Source organism: Anopheles moucheti, chromosome 2 (assembly GCF_943734755.1).
Source record: "Anopheles moucheti chromosome 2, idAnoMoucSN_F20_07, whole genome shotgun sequence".
Classification (NCBI taxonomy): Eukaryota; Metazoa; Arthropoda; class Insecta; order Diptera; family Culicidae; genus Anopheles; species Anopheles moucheti.
The window spans coordinates 18,613,493-18,632,498 of NC_069140.1; the positions used below are offsets into that span (position 1 = coordinate 18,613,493).

General features: G+C 45.4%; 2 protein-coding genes across 2 annotated transcripts in view; both read left to right on the forward strand.

Annotated features, from left to right (window-relative positions):
• Positions 1-18,664, forward strand: part of LOC128299244 (uncharacterized) — a 95,380-nt gene extending 76,716 nt beyond the window's left edge. The window contains exon 12 of the mRNA XM_053035148.1: positions 16,166-18,664. Within this exon, the coding sequence (XP_052891108.1) occupies positions 16,166-18,169 (2,004 nt within the window). The 3' untranslated portion in view covers positions 18,170-18,664. The remainder of the gene's footprint in view (positions 1-16,165) is intronic.
• On the forward strand, positions 3,348-4,217 carry LOC128297101 (ankyrin repeat-containing protein kinase A-like). The gene has a single exon (XM_053032664.1). The coding sequence runs from the start codon at positions 3,348-3,350 to the stop codon at positions 4,215-4,217; it is 870 nt and encodes a 289-aa protein (XP_052888624.1).
• Positions 18,665-19,006: the final 342 nt, after the last annotated feature.

Here is a 19,006-nt window from a genome sequence, read left to right on the forward strand (position 1 = left end):
GAGTTGACGATGACTATGTCCTAGCGGACAATCATCATAACGATGATGATGATAGTAATGATGCCCTATGTGTACGTCAACCAACATACACTTCATTCCAAAATGATAGTCTCATTCAAGTTTGTAGGCTAATAGAGCATGAATTGATGAAAACGGGATATTTCATCCAATATCCTTAGTTTATTAAACACACTTTTTGATAATTTGATAATACAAATTTCATGTCTAGAATCTTGGCCCCAAAATATCGAGTAGTTAAGTGGATATAGCACAATGAATTAGACTCACTATGCTGCGGTAGACTCGTCACGTCATTAGAATGACACCGGACGACCCAACTTGAAACCCCCTTTTAGGACATCTACAGGAACTAAGGAGAATAAAATGGAAAAATTGAGATGGGTTGATACGAAAGTACGGTGCTATAGTTGACCCATACTTTTCGTGCGAAAATTCTCATTGTCTGTGGGTTCTATGCGAAAGTATGACCATGCCCGAATTCAACTTCAAGGACCTGTTTATTCTACTACCTCTATACTCTGTACGACATCTCTAAGCATTCAAACGAATTTGTAAGATGCCGATAGACACTTGACGAAGTATGCGTGGTGCATTGAATTGCTAGATTAAAAATATAAGTGTAGGGTTCAGTTTAGAATGCAAAATCGATTTAGTATTTTGATTCTAAATATTATTTCTAGGCTAGTAGCATTATTAGCAGATTTATTAAATTCACAAAACTGTAAAGTAATTGAGGTAAAAATCTCGATTTCAGGTTAAAATTAAAATGAATGAGGCTATAAATTTGAAACGTAGTGTAGTACACAAGAAGACAATTGTCACACATGTATCCGCTAACGAACTGTTCCATGTCTTTCCTTCAATCTGCTGACAAAAAAACCCTTTCGTCACGACTATCCAACAAGGGCACGAATCACAGTGAATGTATTGGCCATGTTGCCTGCAACAACCCCCCCCCCCCCCCCCCCGCCTCCATCACCACCACCAAAAAAGAAACAGAATATTGACTGACTGCAATAATCGTAAACCGTTCCAAAATCGATCATGAACGATCAGTGCACACTAGTGTAGCAAACCGGTCCACAATGCTTGATGTAGATTCACTTCCGGGACCTGTGACGCGACGAAGCACACGGTGCGACACAAAACATTCAAGATAGTTGACTCCGTTACGAATTCACGGTCCCTTCCACTACTACCATTCCGGTCCCCATCCCACCTAGACACTTTGCCTATTGCCCGTTTGCTAACCGATCGGAGTAGCTTTGTGATGTCGTTATGATGCCATGCATGCAACCATTTTACTGCCGTGGATGATGAGATGAGAAGAACGGCGTGGAACGAATCGGTTGAAATTTGATAACCATTAGGACCAAACAGCGTGTGCATACTTACGCAATAAGTGTTCGGCAATCGGCATGACATGAGTGCGACATGTGCCGTGATAGTAAATAATCGTTATCGTACGCTCGTTCGCGATCACGTTTTCGTGTTACATGTGTGTAACGTGTGTATTACATTTTGCTCTTCCTATTCTCTCTTCGCTTTGTACTTCCTTTCCGCACCATGTCATAATACTGTTCCTTGTTATTCTGCTTGTTTCCTTTGTTAAAGCGAAAGCTAATGCACTAGTTGGTACATGCCTGTTTAACGTTTTCTTGTTTCAGAACAATATTAATGCTGTTTGTGCTTGCCTTTTACTACGTTCTTATTACATGCCTTTTCATACATTCTTACTAGACATTTTCACATTCGTTACGTATTCTTGAACCTAGTAAGACCGAGTACATTGGTGAGACAATAGCAAACATACTAGCCCAACTTATACATTTTTTCAAACGACGATTCTATAAACAAATTCGTTTATCAAACAGCTGTATGCAATTTGTTGCATTTCGATGCCATTTTCGAAGCCCTCCAAAGATCAACATGAAACATTAAAACGAACAAAAGCAGTATGAAATTACGGCCTTTTTTAACATAATGTAATGCGATAATAAAAAAAAAAACACACACACATCTTCATGATAGAATCCATTCAAAATAATATGAATGAAGCAAACTGCATACACGTCGGGATCAAAAAGGACATTCAGGACCAGGGACTCAACAAAAAGGAAACAACGTATAGCAACGTTTACAAAATATTTCCGACATGTCTGTAACTACACAAGCCCATTCGAACCGTAGTCAGTGTGTTGTATGTGTACATTTTTATCCAATTTTACGCTTCTCTCTGTGTGTGTGTGTGTGTACCGTACTTTCGTTGGTGTGTAGCTACCGCTGTCTACGTACAAGCCGGTAGTTTTACAATTATGCCAAATATTTCATCCATTGTTGTACATCCAACACTGCCACCAACAACACGCTGATTTAAGAACGATCCGTTGCAGTAGGAGAGCCCCCCACCAAGGGACTCAGTAGTGGTATTGCAACAACGAACAAGAAACAAACAAAACAAACACCTTTGTTCTTGTATTTTTAATCAACAAACATTTTTTTTTCCTATTACTCTCGCTCTCTCTCTCTCTTCTCATTTGCTGTCATATTATCGTTGTACGAGCTGGTTCCGGTTTCGAGCCCGGCAAACTAAAGCTTTCATTTTCAAACCACCGCCTTTTTCGACACCCGTCACCCAACACATTCACACATACACACACACATACACTATCTGCAGCAAACTTTTGCCATTGTTTCCACCGTTTGCCGTCAGTTCCGTATACAGACGCACACACACACACAGTGCCGTATTTTTAATACACAAAAATCTCTTTTCTCTTTTTCTTTCTCTCTCTCTCTCTCTCTCTCTCTCTCTCTCTCTCTTTTTGCCCTTTCTCTAACGCTTCTTGGTGTTTATGGTGTACTTCTTATACCCTCTCCTCCACCCCCCTTTTGTCCTGTTCTCTCCTCCGCTTTCTCTTCCTTTCTCTTTCTCTCTCTCCCTCTCTCTCTCTCTATCTCTCTCTCTATCTCTCTCTCTTATCGCCCAATTATAGACGATGCCCGTTCTGCGGACATTCGGCAATCACGTAGCATAGCGGGAGCGCGACCTGCCCGTGTCCCCGGTGTTGTCCCCGGCCGCAACGGCATCTGGCGGTGCCGGCAGTCGCGCTAGTGGTAGTGGTATCGGTGACGGTGACACCCATCACGACATTTACTACTATCACCCGCGGCACGACTGCCAAAGCCACAGCCTCGAACACAGCTACGATAGCGAACACAAAAAAGCACACAAACAACAGCAACAGCAACACAATCACTATGCCACCTATCACTATTCGGGCAAATCTGGCCACCATCACCCACCTCACCACCATCACCAGTACATGTACAACAGCAACAACAACAACAATAACCCCAACAACACTAACCACCACAACCAAGCGAATGGCATCGGCAGTGGCGCCGGCAACAACCATTCGAAGGGTCGGTCGAAAGCTTCGTCGCATACGAAGCGCAACGACTACGAACGACCCGGTGGCCCGTCCGCGAACGGTGCTGCCGCTAGTTCGGCCACACCCAGCGCCACCACCACCGCACCGGGGCACCACGGTGCCGGAAGTCCGCCCGGTACCGTGGATCACGGCGTCAAGTCGGCCAAGTCCGGTCGCAAGCTGAGCTGCGAGCTGTTCGAATCTCCCAACTACGGCGACCCGAAACCAGCCACCAAGCACACGAAAAGCAAATCACAATCACAAATGTTGCTTCTGCCCACACCCACCAACACCAACACCGCCACACTGCCCGCACACATGCTGTCCACCGCACCGGCCCATCCTTCCTTTCATCGCTCCGCCACCGGCTCGACCGTGTCCGATTCGCGCGAAAGTTCTCCCACCTCTCCGTCGCCGCCTCCCCTTCCCCCTCTGCCCCTCGGCGGACATCTGCCGATCGGGGCATCAAATGGTAGTGGTGGTGGTGGTGGTGGTAATGTTGCCAAACAACAGCAAAGTGTGCAAAATGGCAAACAAACATCGCCGGCACCATCGCCCACGATCGCCAGACGCTATCAGGCGAATAATAATGCAAATAAATCACACTACCACCAGCACCACCATCCACCCCAGACGCCACTGACCACACCACCGGCAACACAGCAGCAACCACACTACACTAAAAAACACACTCAGAAACATCAGCAACAGTCGCCGGTAAATAATAGTGGCAATGGGCACGGTAGCAGCAGGGCCAGTTAGTTGCAGAACCAGGAAATGACAGATACTACCAAGCATTAGGGTAGGGGGATGGGGGGGGGGGGGGGGGGGAGGGGAGGGAATGAACGAATGGCCGAAAACGATGCCCAAAGACGTGGGACGAATACATTTAAAGGCGTACTGGGTGACCAAAGCTGTGTGTCCAACGATGACGCCAACGATCAAACGGGATCTCCGTTTACTGGCACAATCACAATATGACTAGTGGCAGCACAATGGAAAACATGCGCTGGTCCATTTCGCTGGTGCATTGATGCAACAATTGGTGCTGCAGCAGAGGAAAAGCAACCCACGCTTCTTTGTACATTGTTACGACCACACCAAGTGGTCGCTTCTGGATAAGTCCTCCGGATCGCACCGTGGCACGAATCGTTCTACATGTTCCCTATGGGACACTGAGCCCCCCAGCTGGTGGCTGTGGTAGCCTGTGGTAAATGTGTTGTTCCATCGATGTTTGCAATGGCACAAACAGACCCGGGGTCAGAGCTGAAAACGGGATGAGGATTCACAGAGGATTCGTCGTGCAAGTGGACAGCTTGAGCGCAGAGGAATAAGTTTGAAGGATAATCTTGAAAGTGGGACAGAGTAGTAGCGAAACAAAACCATACACAAACACGGCAAAGCAGTTGAGTAGGAAGCGTACACAGCAAACAGAAGAACCACAGATGCGATGTAATATTTACATACACTCGTTGGGGGAGCCATAAAAAGCAGGCAAAGCAAGGCAGGCAAGATTTATTGAGTACATTAAGATATGTGTAGATAATCGGTTCAGATAAAAATGGGTCCGAGGAGGGAGCGCATACCAAACAAAACCCAAATCCTCACACGCATGTACATTAATTCACGGGAAACAATTCACTGCTTGGCTGGTGTGGGCTTACACGGTTATTAGGGTGGCCTCGAGTCCTTCTCTCCTGTCCTTCTCCATTACCCCGCAGTAAATGTCCTAAAGCGCAGTATCTTCATGTTGTTTTGCATTCTAAAATCATCAACACGCGTCAACGGCGAATAAGTAGGGATCGATTGGATGGCCAGTGCCAATGACGTCTCAGGCGATCGATCACAAACACTTGAGAACGGCTTAACATTCCGGATAGTGATGCACCCGTACGGACACAAGCATCACAGTATGATGGCAGCAACATTTCGTTCTGCTGGTTGCACCAACTGCTTATCATCTCATCATCATTTTCCTCGCTAATCGTTTATCTATATCATTTATAAGTTAATATCACTCCCCCCTCATACTTGGTTCTGTAAAATGTTTGCTTCGTAAAACTTAATCTTATGTCAAGTTTTTATTAAACCTTTAGTTTTCTTTGCACACACACAATAACAATATGGAAGATGTATAACTAATCTACTAGTTCGCAATAGTAAAATTATATTAAGACACATGCTGTACCTTCTTCGAGAAAGGAATTAAGCCAAAAAAAAGCACACAAATGTTTAATTTTCCACGATTTCTTTCTTTGGTTTGTTTACCTTTTATGAAAAGAACAACTTTATTTTTGTTTGGGGTCCATTATTAATTTGACCAGTGACTCGTTTTCCCTTGCACATTTTCCACCCCAAAGACTGTTCGCTTCCAATTAAAAGAATACCAATGACGACCAATTTCAGCTGTTGCGCTCTCAGTACACACGCCATCGGCTAATCGTCTTATTGTGTGTGCACGCGTGTGTCTCTCCATTTGTTTCATTGTGAGTCATTGGAATGAAAGGAAGGAATTATGCTTGAAACACGCACCAAACATGTGCAGTAATTGAGTTCGTTCACACAAAAGGAAGCACTTCTATGTGAACCATTGCCATTGGTTCGGTTGAACAGTTTACGCACAAACGGATACAAACGGGCACCTTCCCATCCGTAGCGCTCCAGTACAGTTAAGCGTATTAAACAGCTTCTACTATTGTATTGGTGACAATGTGAGTCGAAGAAAGAATTAAACTTGCCGAAATGTCTTTCAATTGTTATTTGAATCCGATGAAGCCCTAACACCAGCAACAATATGTAAGAAACATCAGTTTGTTGTGTGGAAGACATACAAAAACACAGCATAAATTTAAATCAAAACGAAATATCCCTATTCGCTGGCTTATGTGTTTCTTTTTTCAGATATTTCTATCCTCTTTCTTCTTATTAAAAAGCTATGCTTTAGACATTTAATGCAAAAACGGTTAAGGTTAAAGATTTAACCAGGCGTCTCCATCAAAACAGTAATCAGCCGACTACAATTTTAGACTACGATTTTATCAGTCGAAGTTTCAATCGAACTCATTCAACAACACATTAAATAGACGTAATACACTTTTTTGGTATATATTAAGAGTGCATGCTCAATAAAATTGAACATTGCACTCATAACTGTGAGCTTTTGTACAAAGTACTGGGCGTCTCCATTTCTGTCCAACCGCTAAATCTTAACACTAGTAATCGTTTAATCAGTCAAAAAAAAACACAAAACAAAGTAAAAATCAACAATGAAAGATCAAATGCCTTCTGATTTTAAGCCAACGAAATTCCGCAAACACCAAAAAATAACCCACGCTATAAAAACCAGATCTCTCTGGGCGCCATAATCATTCCTAACGCCGTACCAAAAACGTTCCAATTACAGCTCAAAAATACATTTCGACAGCCACAGTCCACACACGTATTTCCAATTAAAAACGCTCCTAGATTTTACCACCGTGCCCGTGCGCCTTCTTACAAATTCAATTAATTTGCACCATAAACGCTGTGAAGGGGGTCAACATGGACACGCCACATTACGGCGTGTGCCTAGGCGCCGATACAGCTCACAAAGGCATGGTCAATGTTCGGCGAGCAGGCGAAACCCCTGCTACTGGTCACTAGAACTGTAATTGAAATCGAATTAGTCGAACGAACAAACACCGAGGCCGGGGTTAGCAGCGCAACTGTGAGCGGGAGAGGATAAATTTTAGATGAATCTAATTAAAAGATAAAATCTGTTCAAAGTCCTTCACCGTCTGTACTACCCTAATAATCCTCGTTCGTACCGTTTCGTATAAGAAGTGACGCTATTTTGGGAGCTTGGTATTCGTGTGTGTGTGTGTGTTTTTTTTTGTGTTCGACTCTCACACACACTGTACAATTCGAGACAGCAAGGTGCAAATTGACCAACATCTGTCCCTTGGTGTAGCTTTCACACCTGAGCCAGAAACGTTTTAAAAAATGAAATATTTTCGGAACAGCTTTTGCGGTTGCGGTTTGCGTTAGAGAGGCAAAACAAAAGCCGTACCGGAAAGTGAAATTATTTTTCCCAAACCACCACTTTTCATCAAAACTTGGTCGTCGCCATCGGCATCGGTTGTCGACAACCAGTGGCAGCTGGGTTTTTCCAGTCACCTGCAGCCACCAACCAAGCGCAGTTGATTGTCAGCCATCTTACCAGCCCACAGAACCCACAGAATCGACTACATAGACCGATAACGAGTTGCCACGCTTGAGTTGCGGAATAATTTTCAATTATTTACCCTTGCCGGCGATGAAGTAATTAGGAAGAAATTAGCGAAAATAAACGATAAAGCATTGCTTCACGGTGCAAAGAGAAATGATACCCCAACGCAACCAGACGAAAGCGACAATTCTCCTCCAAGCCACCAAAGTTTCAAAAAGAAAACCAAACATTTTCCTTAACAGCAGGCGAAGGACACTGTTTTCACCACGAGCACGAATGATCAGGGCAAAAGGGAAAACAACGAAAGAGTCACCCAGCAGTACATTCGGTAACTGTGGTCCGTCAGCAAACTTGAAACCTAACACAGGCCAGTAATCATTTCATCGCCCACGAGCCTCTGCAAGCAGCAGTGGTGCATTTCCCCTGGCACGATGAGTGGAAAGGCGCAGATGAGAGTCAAGAAGAAAAATACAAACCCCCGTTTGACAAACTACGCGACCGTCTAATGGAAAGGCTTTAAAAAGAAAGAAGTAGCATTGTCGATTTGCTACCGTTGCTGGTTTTTCCGACCGAACGTTAGCGGGAAGATGGGATCCCTCGAAGAAACCATCATTAAATCGCCCACCCTAATGAGAGACGAATTTTCTGCGCCAACAGTTTTCATTCCACGCTGCCGTTGGTCCAAAATCGTTTCATCGTGACGAATCGTTTCTACCGGTTTCACTTTGTCACTTTGCGACCGGATTGTGCTACAACGCGGCCGGGTTCATTTTTCCCTTATTACATCCGTGTCCCCACTGCCTCTGGTGTAGCTCGATTTCCGTTGAAATACTTCATTCCTGTTACAATGGTGCAATGGTACTCGGCGGATGGTGATGGAGAGGGAGCTGGCAATGCGTAGCCTTCGAATCAGAACTTCTGGTTCATCATGGTCCATCGTCGAACAATCAGTACCATCGGGTGGCAATCAATCGACCATTTGTATTGGAAAACAATATTTCATTTAATTGGAAACCAGACTCACCCGGTACACTTGGGAGTGGAGAGCCGCACCATTATATTATTAGAAACATTGTAGTAATTACGAGAAAAAAGAGCTCAGTTCTGTTATTGTTAAAAGTTGTCCCAAGACGCAAAAGTAGATAAAGATGAGGAAATAGATAAAATGATCTTACTCGACAGATATTAGGAGATTACAAAGCCTGATCGTCTAAAACTTCGAAAAATCCCAAAGGTCTTTAACATACGCATGCATACATAAGCAAAATTCGGAAGGCATTATTTTAGTCTAAAATTCATCTACATTTTAGATTCCTTCTTGGCATTCCATTACTCAGAACACTCTTCACAGGCGAGTAAATAATAAACCGAAAATAAATTATTGTTTAGATATACTCCGGCCGCTTGGCCCGCAAAACAAACTCCAAAACAAATACGTTCTTCGTTCAAACCTATTACATCTGTCACTGGCCTAAAAGTGAGTCTCAATTCCCCTGGCTCTAGCACACCGGCATCTCACATCGCGCGAGAACAGATGGATCGCGATACGTCATCTCTGTTGTGCTTTAACGTTCAACTGTGAAAGCTCTTTTTGGGGCTGGGGATGATGTGAAGAAACAAGACTTTTTCTCTTTCCTTACGCTGCCACCCATTCGGACAAATTCCCCGACCCGACCCCGGTGAAAAGTGCTCGGAAAGCAAAAATTTCACCCCACAACTGCTGCACGCATGGTGTAGCGAGGCGGGGAGAAATTCCCACACCGGCACGGGATTGTTACTCGCTTGCCTTCGTAAGACGGAAATTGATTTCGATATTATAGATAGACTAGACAATTCAATTTCAAGGAAACACCCGGAGGACAGGCAGACACATACGCACACAGTACGTGCACCCTGCGCCCTGCCGAAAGTCTAACAAACAGTCACGTAAGAAGCGATCATGGCCAAGATGAAGAACGACTCGAAGACGTTCACGGAAGTGAAGGGGTAACAAAATACAGTTTAATGGTATCATTGCTACAACACGGTCGGTGTAGCCACCTGGCCAAAGTGCCCGAGAGTCACGAGAGATCGCCCTAGGGTTTCCCCCCCCCCCCCCCCCCCCCCCCCCCGTTGCTGTAGATATTGCAGCATGCATGGATTGGAATCCTCCGGCAACGGTGTGCTTGTCGAACTCTGGTTCCCCAACCAGCACGAACCGGGTCCTTCGCGTCGACCGGTCGTCTAACCACCACCCGAGTCAACATTTCGCCTCCAATATCGAAATGGGACTGTGGGACCTTTGTGGCGCACCTACACTTTGCACCTTTGTCATTGACCCGGGGGTTCCAACCGGGTTCCAACAAGCGATTCGCTGCGCTGGGAATGCCTTTACCCATTTGCAAGCGGATACACAAGTAGCAACCATCCACCCTGCTCATTCCCGGGGAGCAAGATCATAGTTTCACGGCACCGGGTTTGACCTCGTTTTTTTTTTCCTTTCCCCCCCTTTTAACTTGCCCATTTCACACAAAGCACACAACACACTCGTTCCGCTTCGGTACGGATGCGCTATTTGCAAAAAAAAAGAAAATTCCACCCCCCCCGGGGGGCTAAATTCATGATCGATTTCGAGTTGCCAACATTTGCCACCGATGCCGTAGACTGAACGGCTGAGTGCTCACCGTAGACAGGTGTGTGTTTGTGTGCCGGAATCTAGCAAAACCAGTTACCTAAGACCGTCATCTCCGGTTGCTGAGACCGGAGGGTTGAACGAAATGGGACCGAATGGTCCTTCACTAATGCCAACCGTACAGTGTGACTGTGCCAATTCATGCATCAAGGGAAGAAAACTGAGCTTCTGCTCGCAACCGTATGAAGCATCTTATCTAGATAGCTCATCGCCTCAATCGGTGTGCTAGCGTGACGAATGGAAGTAAGGGATGGAGCGAGAGACGAAACAGCGTGGAAGGCTTTTGTGTTTTTCAAATTGATTTCGTACGATAAATAACGTTCCTTATTACGCAACTATTTTGAGGCAATTGAGACGAAAAAGCTCCTTAAAACAACATTTCTAGTTTCTAGAGTCACTTTTTCTAATGCTGTTTCGTCGAAATTCATAAATTACAATGCTTGATTCATTCGATGAAAAGCAACAACATTCCAAAAATACATTTTAATTCAAGCCAATCGGAACAATTCTGCTTTAAAAGTGCTAAACGTCATCTGACGCAACAAGCAATTAGGTTTTCATTTGGAGCATTTTTATTTTGTTCTAAAAACTGAACTGTCCAACATATTACCATTTCCACTTCGATTCGACAGATTTATGGATGGACCTTATTTTTTTTTTGTTCTCCGTGTGCGTTCCCATGCGGTTTTGATAATCATTCCACGATTGACATGTAAATCGAACACATTAGTAATTCAAATGAGCTTTAATGAGCGCATTTATGTGCGTTCGAACCACGTGATGCAATATGCATGATGAATTCTTTTTTTTTTGTTCGCCCCCTTTCGCTTATGCAATGATGCCACTTACTGCTCTGGTGGTGGTGCTAAATGTGACCAGGACGCGTTGCGTTCCATTTAACCTTTAAGCGGGATGGAAATTGTGTGTGTCGAAACAATTCCTAACCTAACAATACCATCATAATTCGCTCACGAGACAGATGATGTTTACGCAGCACGGTTAACGAAATGTTTCAATCAACCTTTCTTCAACCAACCTTTTGCAAACTTTTTGACTTCCAGAGCAAGTCGTATGACCGTGATCGGTAGCAATCCGAAGGAAATCACCATCAATGGATGCTTCTTGAGTCACGCCCTCCATGACCGTACCGTTCCATACCGGGGGGGAAGTACGCATTATAACCTTCGCCTCACTTGACTTCGTATTGTGCTCGACTATCTTCCACCTTTTTTGTCCGAAAAAGGGATGGGAAAACCATCCCCTGAACCGAGAGAGACAACAAAAAACAACCACAACTTTATTCTCACACACTTCACATCCAACGGTCCGTCCCACTCCCCAGGACACAAAACATTTCTTTCACGTAATCGTGAAACGTGTGTGTCATGATGATTTGCAAAGTTAATGAACCCATTTCAACACCAATAATAGCGCACCGTCACTCACCGCGTGCCACTCCGCGATGCCACCGCGATCGGATGGTAGGAAAACTTTGGCCGGGTGCTTTAACTTGAATCGATAAATTTTAGCCACAACTTTTGCATTTTGTAAACTCACCTATCAGGAACTCGGGGCCCCCGCAAGCACGGTTTGTGAAGCACCGCTGCTCGGGGGGAATGGAATGTGTATCGCATCCGTACCACTCACGGCAAAACTTTCCGTTCCCACGTTACGGTCACATCGCATGTGTGTGAAAATCGTCCCGTACGATGAGAAACCAAACGAAACGCACAACCGGAAACGGATTGCGAATAGGTCTCTGTTCCGTTGTCGTGTGATCACATCCACGCCAGCACGTTTTGCACATTTGGTCTACACTTTTCCTCTCCTTGTTGCGTGTGTGAAGAAGCTTTCTTCATCTTCTGCTGCTGCTTCTTCATATCCTTAGTTTTCGGACGCTTTCCACTCGAAATGTTCACGCCTGTACACATTTTTGAATCAACACACCTGAAACCAAAAAAAAAAGGAACCTTAAGAGCAGAGAAGGAGCAACAAAACGTTGCGTTTCCTGCTTTCGAGTGTTCGACTGCCATTGCGCTGGGGCGCTTGTTCTTAAAACAAAGCAAATGTCTATCGCCATAGCACCGACGCTTCGGTTCGCACATTTGCGGGCACAAATAAGGATTTTAAGGATCGGGCGTCTCATTTCGAACGTTCCGGGCATGTTATAACCCTGGGCGGGGTATGCCACTTCCGTGTGCGAAAGCGTAAAACAAACAATCCAGAGTAAATTGAGATTGTTCGTTTCTTTTTCTCGTTGCTCGCTTCTTTGTTTTGGAATCACTTTTTTGTCTATTTTTTACAATTTTCGGTTTTGTGTGGGTTTGTGAATTTTAACCCCGGGTTTTTCCGAAAACCGGGAAGCCAGGAATATCCCGAAACGATAGGCGCCTACGGTAATGTGAAACCGAACCGGGAAGAACACGGTAGATTTTTGGGTGACGGGTTGGGATTTCTCGCCCACCGTGCACAAAGAAAACTCCCGGATGCTTAAACCCGTGCCGGGGTTTTGGAGGTCCCCATTTCACTGAGTCCGTAAGGATGCCAATGCAATAAGCCTTTGGTGGAGACGCTTTTTTTTCTCGCAACGTGATGGGGAGGTGCGAAGCGCGCGAATATAGAAAGTTACCGTACGGTGCTCGTAAAACTTGTGATTTTATTTACGTGCAAGCGCTTCGAGAGAGCTGTAAAATATGGGCACACCATTCCCCGTGCACACCGTAACAAGCACTGACCTAAACCTTTTTTTCTGGGGCAGGGAGACGTGCTAAGGTGCAAAGGCAACAAAACCAGGCAAAAACAAGGAATCGACACTAAAGCCGATAATCATAGCCATCCGAGACGATGCCATATTGCACTAGCAAGAAATGGTTCGAGGATAAAATCCTTCCTTCCCCACCTTTGGCAAAGGTGTAAATTGTGACCGAAGGCTTACCAAGGTACCGATCCCCAGCCGGTCGCGATCTCCGAATCGATCGAAACTGTCGCATTCGCCATAAAGCGTCTTCTACCCATCGTGTCATCAAATAAGATAGCGCAACTTTATTGTTCTTGGTGGTTTTGAATCATGTTTATGGCTACAGGGCATTGCGATGTCGTGGCGCTGATATGCCCACACGCTCTCACAAGACAAACAACGAGCAGTTGCCAAACATGTGAGGTACAACATATTGACAATATAGTTCAACTTTCGCCAATACGGCTGTACGGCATTTGGGCATCCAATAGAGGTTGTGAATTGATTAGAATTCTCAGAAACCGTAGTCTTCGGTGCAAAGCGAACAAATGGCATATTTTAACTTTTCTACACAATTTTTCCACACATAATACAGGGTACCATCATGGTACTTTGCTCCAGTGCAGTTATAAACCTCGTCAAATGCCTTTCAATATAAGCACACATTCTTGGAATGATCGAAAAAATCACAGAATTGCACACAATTCTACAACATCAAAGACCTTGCGTACACGTGCCGTATGCTAGCGAAGCTTTAAGCTAGCTGGCAATAGGCGAATGCAAAGCTGGGTACATATATTGGGCTTCGTATTAGGTGAGGTGATTCCCTGTGATGGCGCCCACTTTCATTCCCCCCACAGGAATCTGGGGTATTTATTTTACAAATTTATTTCAAAAAAACATCATGCTATTTAATTCAGGAAGAACATCCAGCCTGCTTTGCTTCAAAAAACCAATTAAATGAAAACAAAGTAGCCAGGGAAAAGCCTACATAATGAAATGAAGAATAATGTACACCACATTAGCAGCACAGCGAACATATAACATTTACAGGGTTTTCGACTTCAAGTCGAGTTCAAGTTCCTTTTTGTTCCAAGTTTTCTCAACTAACATTATGAAAACTTTGCAAATATGTAACTTGGTAAGGCAGAAAGTTGCAAGGATTCCAGAGTAAGCACAATACATTCCAGGTTAACTTGAAAAGAATTCTGAAATGGTTTCAAAGCAACCGATTTCAACCTTCGAATGGTCCAGAAAGTTGGAAGGATTCCCGATAGCAAATTCCAGTTTAACTTCCACAAACATCCTCAAATGAGTTCAGCTTTGATGCATGCAGATGAAGTAACTTGAGTAAAATTTGAACGGAATCGATTATAAAAGGTGGAAGGATTCGAGATCCACAATAACAAATTCTAGTTCAATATGTCAATTATTCAAACTTGACTTCAATGAGCTAACCATCAAATGTTCCAAAATGTGAGAAGAATTCCGGATCTACCACAACACATTCTTGTTTCACTTGGAAAATATCCTGAATTTGAATGGATTTTACAGCTTGAACTCGAAAACCCTGTAGTTTGCTGACACCGAGAGCTAATTTGCCTGCTGTACAAAACACACCGTTTTGCCAGGCACGGGAAAGCTGCTCCGGAATAAATGGGATCCTGCGTCAAAAGCGAGTCACATTATAGTTTGCAACGCTTTCGGGTTGAAAATGCTGCAAGAAGCCAATACCAGTACCAGACCGAAACGCAGGTAAACGAGACACATGAGTCGCAACATCATGCTCGATAGCATACTGCTTCATTTTGTTTTGCTTCACAGCTACACCAACAGTATCGTATGGAAACGGAAAGCCACTATGTATGGAATTTGATCGAATGTTTACCGTTTTTTGCCCCAAAATGGAATTGCCCCGAAGGTACTCACCGGTGTGGGGGGAGGCCGGGTAGGGTTTTTCCAATCATACCGAGCATATGCGCAAAAATCAAAACCCGGTGTTGGTAGGTGTATTTTTATTATGACCGTGACTTTACCCACGAAGTCTCCGGCCCCAACTGTGGCGCGTTTGTTGGAATTGTAAAGGTCATGCAAATATAACTACACACCCGCACAAGATGATATTCTGGGTGGTTTGAGATTTAAAATTGTTTTTTTGCTAGTGAAACCTGTCCGATCACAACTCTCCATCGGATCCAGGTCCGGAAAATAACAAACAAACATATTGGTCCAGCAAGGACAACGAGCAAAGGAGCAAAAAATATGAAGATTAGGCAAAACAACATGATAAATGTTCCATCCTGGCATTTCGTTTTCCACCTCACTTTCCGCACGAGAGCATTAAAATTTAGACGGCGCTCGTGGAAAACGAAGGTACAAAACGATAAAACTCACAAATGGTAAATCTACAGTATCGGATTTACCGAAAATCCAACACGCTCGAGGACAGGTTTATGCGTCTCGGTGTACCCGGAAGGAATACGTTGGAAAATCAAACAGCGGGAAAACATGTGCAAAGTGGACTAAAGTACGGTAGACGGAACACACTTCAACGGATGTATCCTTATTCACGGTTGACGAGCGATCCCCCATGCTGGGGTGTAGTGTCTAGCTGGAAAAAACTGATCCCATCTCAATCTTGTTTGGATGTAACCAATTGAAGATAAATGGTAAAGCGATTTTATGTTATTTTTGCAGGCAGCTTCTGCTTCACTGCCCAGGGCCTTTTTCTGGGTATGGGATTGCATATTTTCATGCTGGAAATTATTTAACTATTGGACTTCTGTGCTTTAAATTTGTGAATATTTACATCGTTTGTTGATTGGCTAGAAATACGTGGATTATTTGCACTCCCGAACTCGATCTCATCAACTCCATTTTCTCGGGTAACATTAAACACTGGAAGATCTTTCCATTTTGTTCTATTGCTGTGTGTTTTATCTTGTTTTTGCTTTACCTTGCTTGAATTTTTCGTTTTATACTTTACACCTTGTTTTCTTTCTTTTCCGCTTCATTTCGTTTCATTTTCGTTACGCCCGTTTTCTGTTTTGCCTGTGTGCGCCTTCATTGTGAAACATTGTGCAAAATGTGTGCAGTCGGCTACGGACACACCGCAAACCAACCCGCTGCATGCGAACGGTATCGACCCGCAGGATGCCGATCTGGTGCTGAGCACGTTGCGCCATCAGCGCGACCTTTTCAGCGGTCCGCTCGGCATACCGGACGTTACGACCCGGGTCGGTAGCGTGATACACGCGTTCGAAACGATGGCCCGCCAGCGGCAATCGCTCGGCGGGTCGTACCGGGCGGACAAACCGTACGATACGATGGCCACCGGTGGCGGTGGTTCGGCCAAGTATCGATCGCATCGCTCGAACGTCAAGCGTGTAGGGGATGCGAATCGCCACAAGATCATACTTCCCTCGCCCAAGATTTCGCCATCGTCCTCGGCCGAAACGGGTCACTTCATGGTCCACGGTCAGCAATTTCACCATCAAGTACCAACATCCCAAAACCCTTCCCACCTCCAGCAATCGGCGGCATCCCGGCAATACCATCACGACCAGCATCATCACCATCATCATCATCATCTTCCGCCCACCTCCTTTTCCTATACCGACCCGCATGGCATTCCGCCGGGAGTTCGAAGACACACCGGTGCCAGCGGTGGTGGTGGTGGCGGTGGTGTTGGTGCTCCCGGTGAGGAGAATATACATATTAATAACAATAATTTCGAGCAAAACTTACCCCATTCCGTGGACGATCATAACAATCACAGTCAGACCCTGCCGAGAACGGTGTATCCAGCGTCGTTGAGCGTGTCCGGCACCGATACCATTGCCGCCGGGACTGCCATTACGCACCCCATCGAGATGCCACACTACCAGCTAAATAACGAGCATGAATCAAGTAATTTCGATTCCTTGAATCTAGACGATGATTACCGTAAAAGCTCTTTTGGCAAACAGTCAAAATTGCACCAGCAACAGCAGAACCCGCCCCAGCAGCATTACCAACGCCGAAACCCACCAGCAAACATCAATACGCTGCTGTTGGCTCGTGCTCAACAAGCGGCTGGCGGTTCCTCGGGCAATCGCACTGGTCGTGGTTTATGGAGTTTGTTCGGTGGTGCCAACAATCCTTCCGAACCATCGAACCATCACAGCGCAGCAACGGCAGGTTACAGCAGCAGTAGAAACAATCCGAACGTGTTTTTCAATGCCACCTCGTCGCCGACCGAGCGAGCGAGGGTGGAACCGTTGCCGACGGTGATCGCTGGTTCGGTTGCATCGCTGCCAATGTCAACAGGACCGGCGGCGTCCAATCCTACCGGTACAATGCGCTATTACAACCACGATAACAACCTTAACAGTGCCAATCGTCAAACCGTTCCAACCCATTCCTTCGACGGCCGGGAAGACACCATCGCCAACGCCCAGCGAGAAGACGGCCAGGACGGTCGAACCATCGACGGGCGAGGCACTAACCGGCGTAACGAAGCTGACACCGGTATCGCAAACGAAGGCGATAACGAAGCCACCGATAATCACGTTAGCGGTGATAAATTCCTACGTGGCAGCACTGTCAGCCAGTCCTTCATCAAGAACGTCCGCATTATCGGGAAGAAGTCATCCTCGTACGATGTAAGCGGTGCCAGCCAAGGTGCGAACAGCGGCACCCAGCGCAAAGACGGCGGCAAAAAACGCAACGAAAGCACTCGATCCAGTGGACGACAACCGGCTGCGGACGGTGCAGGTACGTCCGGTTCCTCGAACGGCTTCAAACATCGCGGCTCGCTAATGATGGCAGCGGCCGCCAAACACTTTACCAAGCGCAACCGGGCACCGCAACCGGCAGCGACGAACCCAACCTCCGCGGCACCGGCCGTACCTGACACTGACGAATTAACCGGTACACTGCGGCCAAAGCCACCCGAAGAGATGCCCGCAAACAATGCGGACGGTATCGGCACTAACGAGACCGGTGCAGCGAAAGGTTCCGCCGGTGCGCCGACGGTGAAAGGACGCGCACCGTCGGTAGGAACTGCCAACCGGCGGCTACTGTTTCAACCGCGCACAATTGATAGGGCTGAAATCTGATGCCAAAAAGCAAAAATTAGGCTAGGTACAATATGGGTAGCAAACCGTTCCGGGTGCTACATTGTTCAAACACGACAAATGATGGACGAATTGTTTCACGTTAGTTCCACCCAAAACCAAAAAAAAAAGATAGTATTATATCCCGTTTTCTGTTGGTTGGATTCTTCGTTGTCCAATGTAGGAACCCGCGAAGGCAGCCAGGCTTTTAGGCAGTAGTAGTCTTTCCGCGAACGTTTTAGATAGTCTACTACAACGAGCAACAAGATCACCGAATGTAGAAACTTTGTGTCATACACGTGAGAAACAAAAGTGTCGAGGGCGAACGTTTATTACCTTTCAAATCCCAACGTGCTCCCGTTGCAAATAGGGATATTCCATTTGTAACATAGATAATCTGTTAAATTTCGCAACATTTCACCCCCGATAGTAGCACAAGGGGGATGGATTTGAATGAAACAATAGGGCAACAGGGATGGTTGTTTGCGCCTAGCATAATGATACATATTTGTTGGTTAGAGTTTCCCTACGTTGTGTATTTTTTATTTCTCCACAAATTGTCACCTCCTGGGTTCGTCACAAAAAGAGGATGATTGATCCCTTCCCCATCCTTATATACCCTAATTTCCTGCAAAGATGCCCCCCAACACTAGTGATGGCCCAACCACTAGTGAAGGCCCAACCGCCAGTGATGACCCAAAACACTAGTGATGGCCCAACCACTAGTGATGGCCCAACCATCCAGTGATGGTCCTAACATTGCGGCCACCAAAAAATGACCATTTTTTTTTTTTAATTTCCTTTTGTTACATCTCTCTCAAAAGGCAGAAGGCTTAGCTT

Bases quoted from the DNA above. Each gene is read 5' to 3' on its own strand.
- LOC128297101 (XM_053032664.1), top strand. From the start codon at position 3,348: ATGTACAACAGCAACAACAACAACAATAACCCCAACAACACTAACCAC.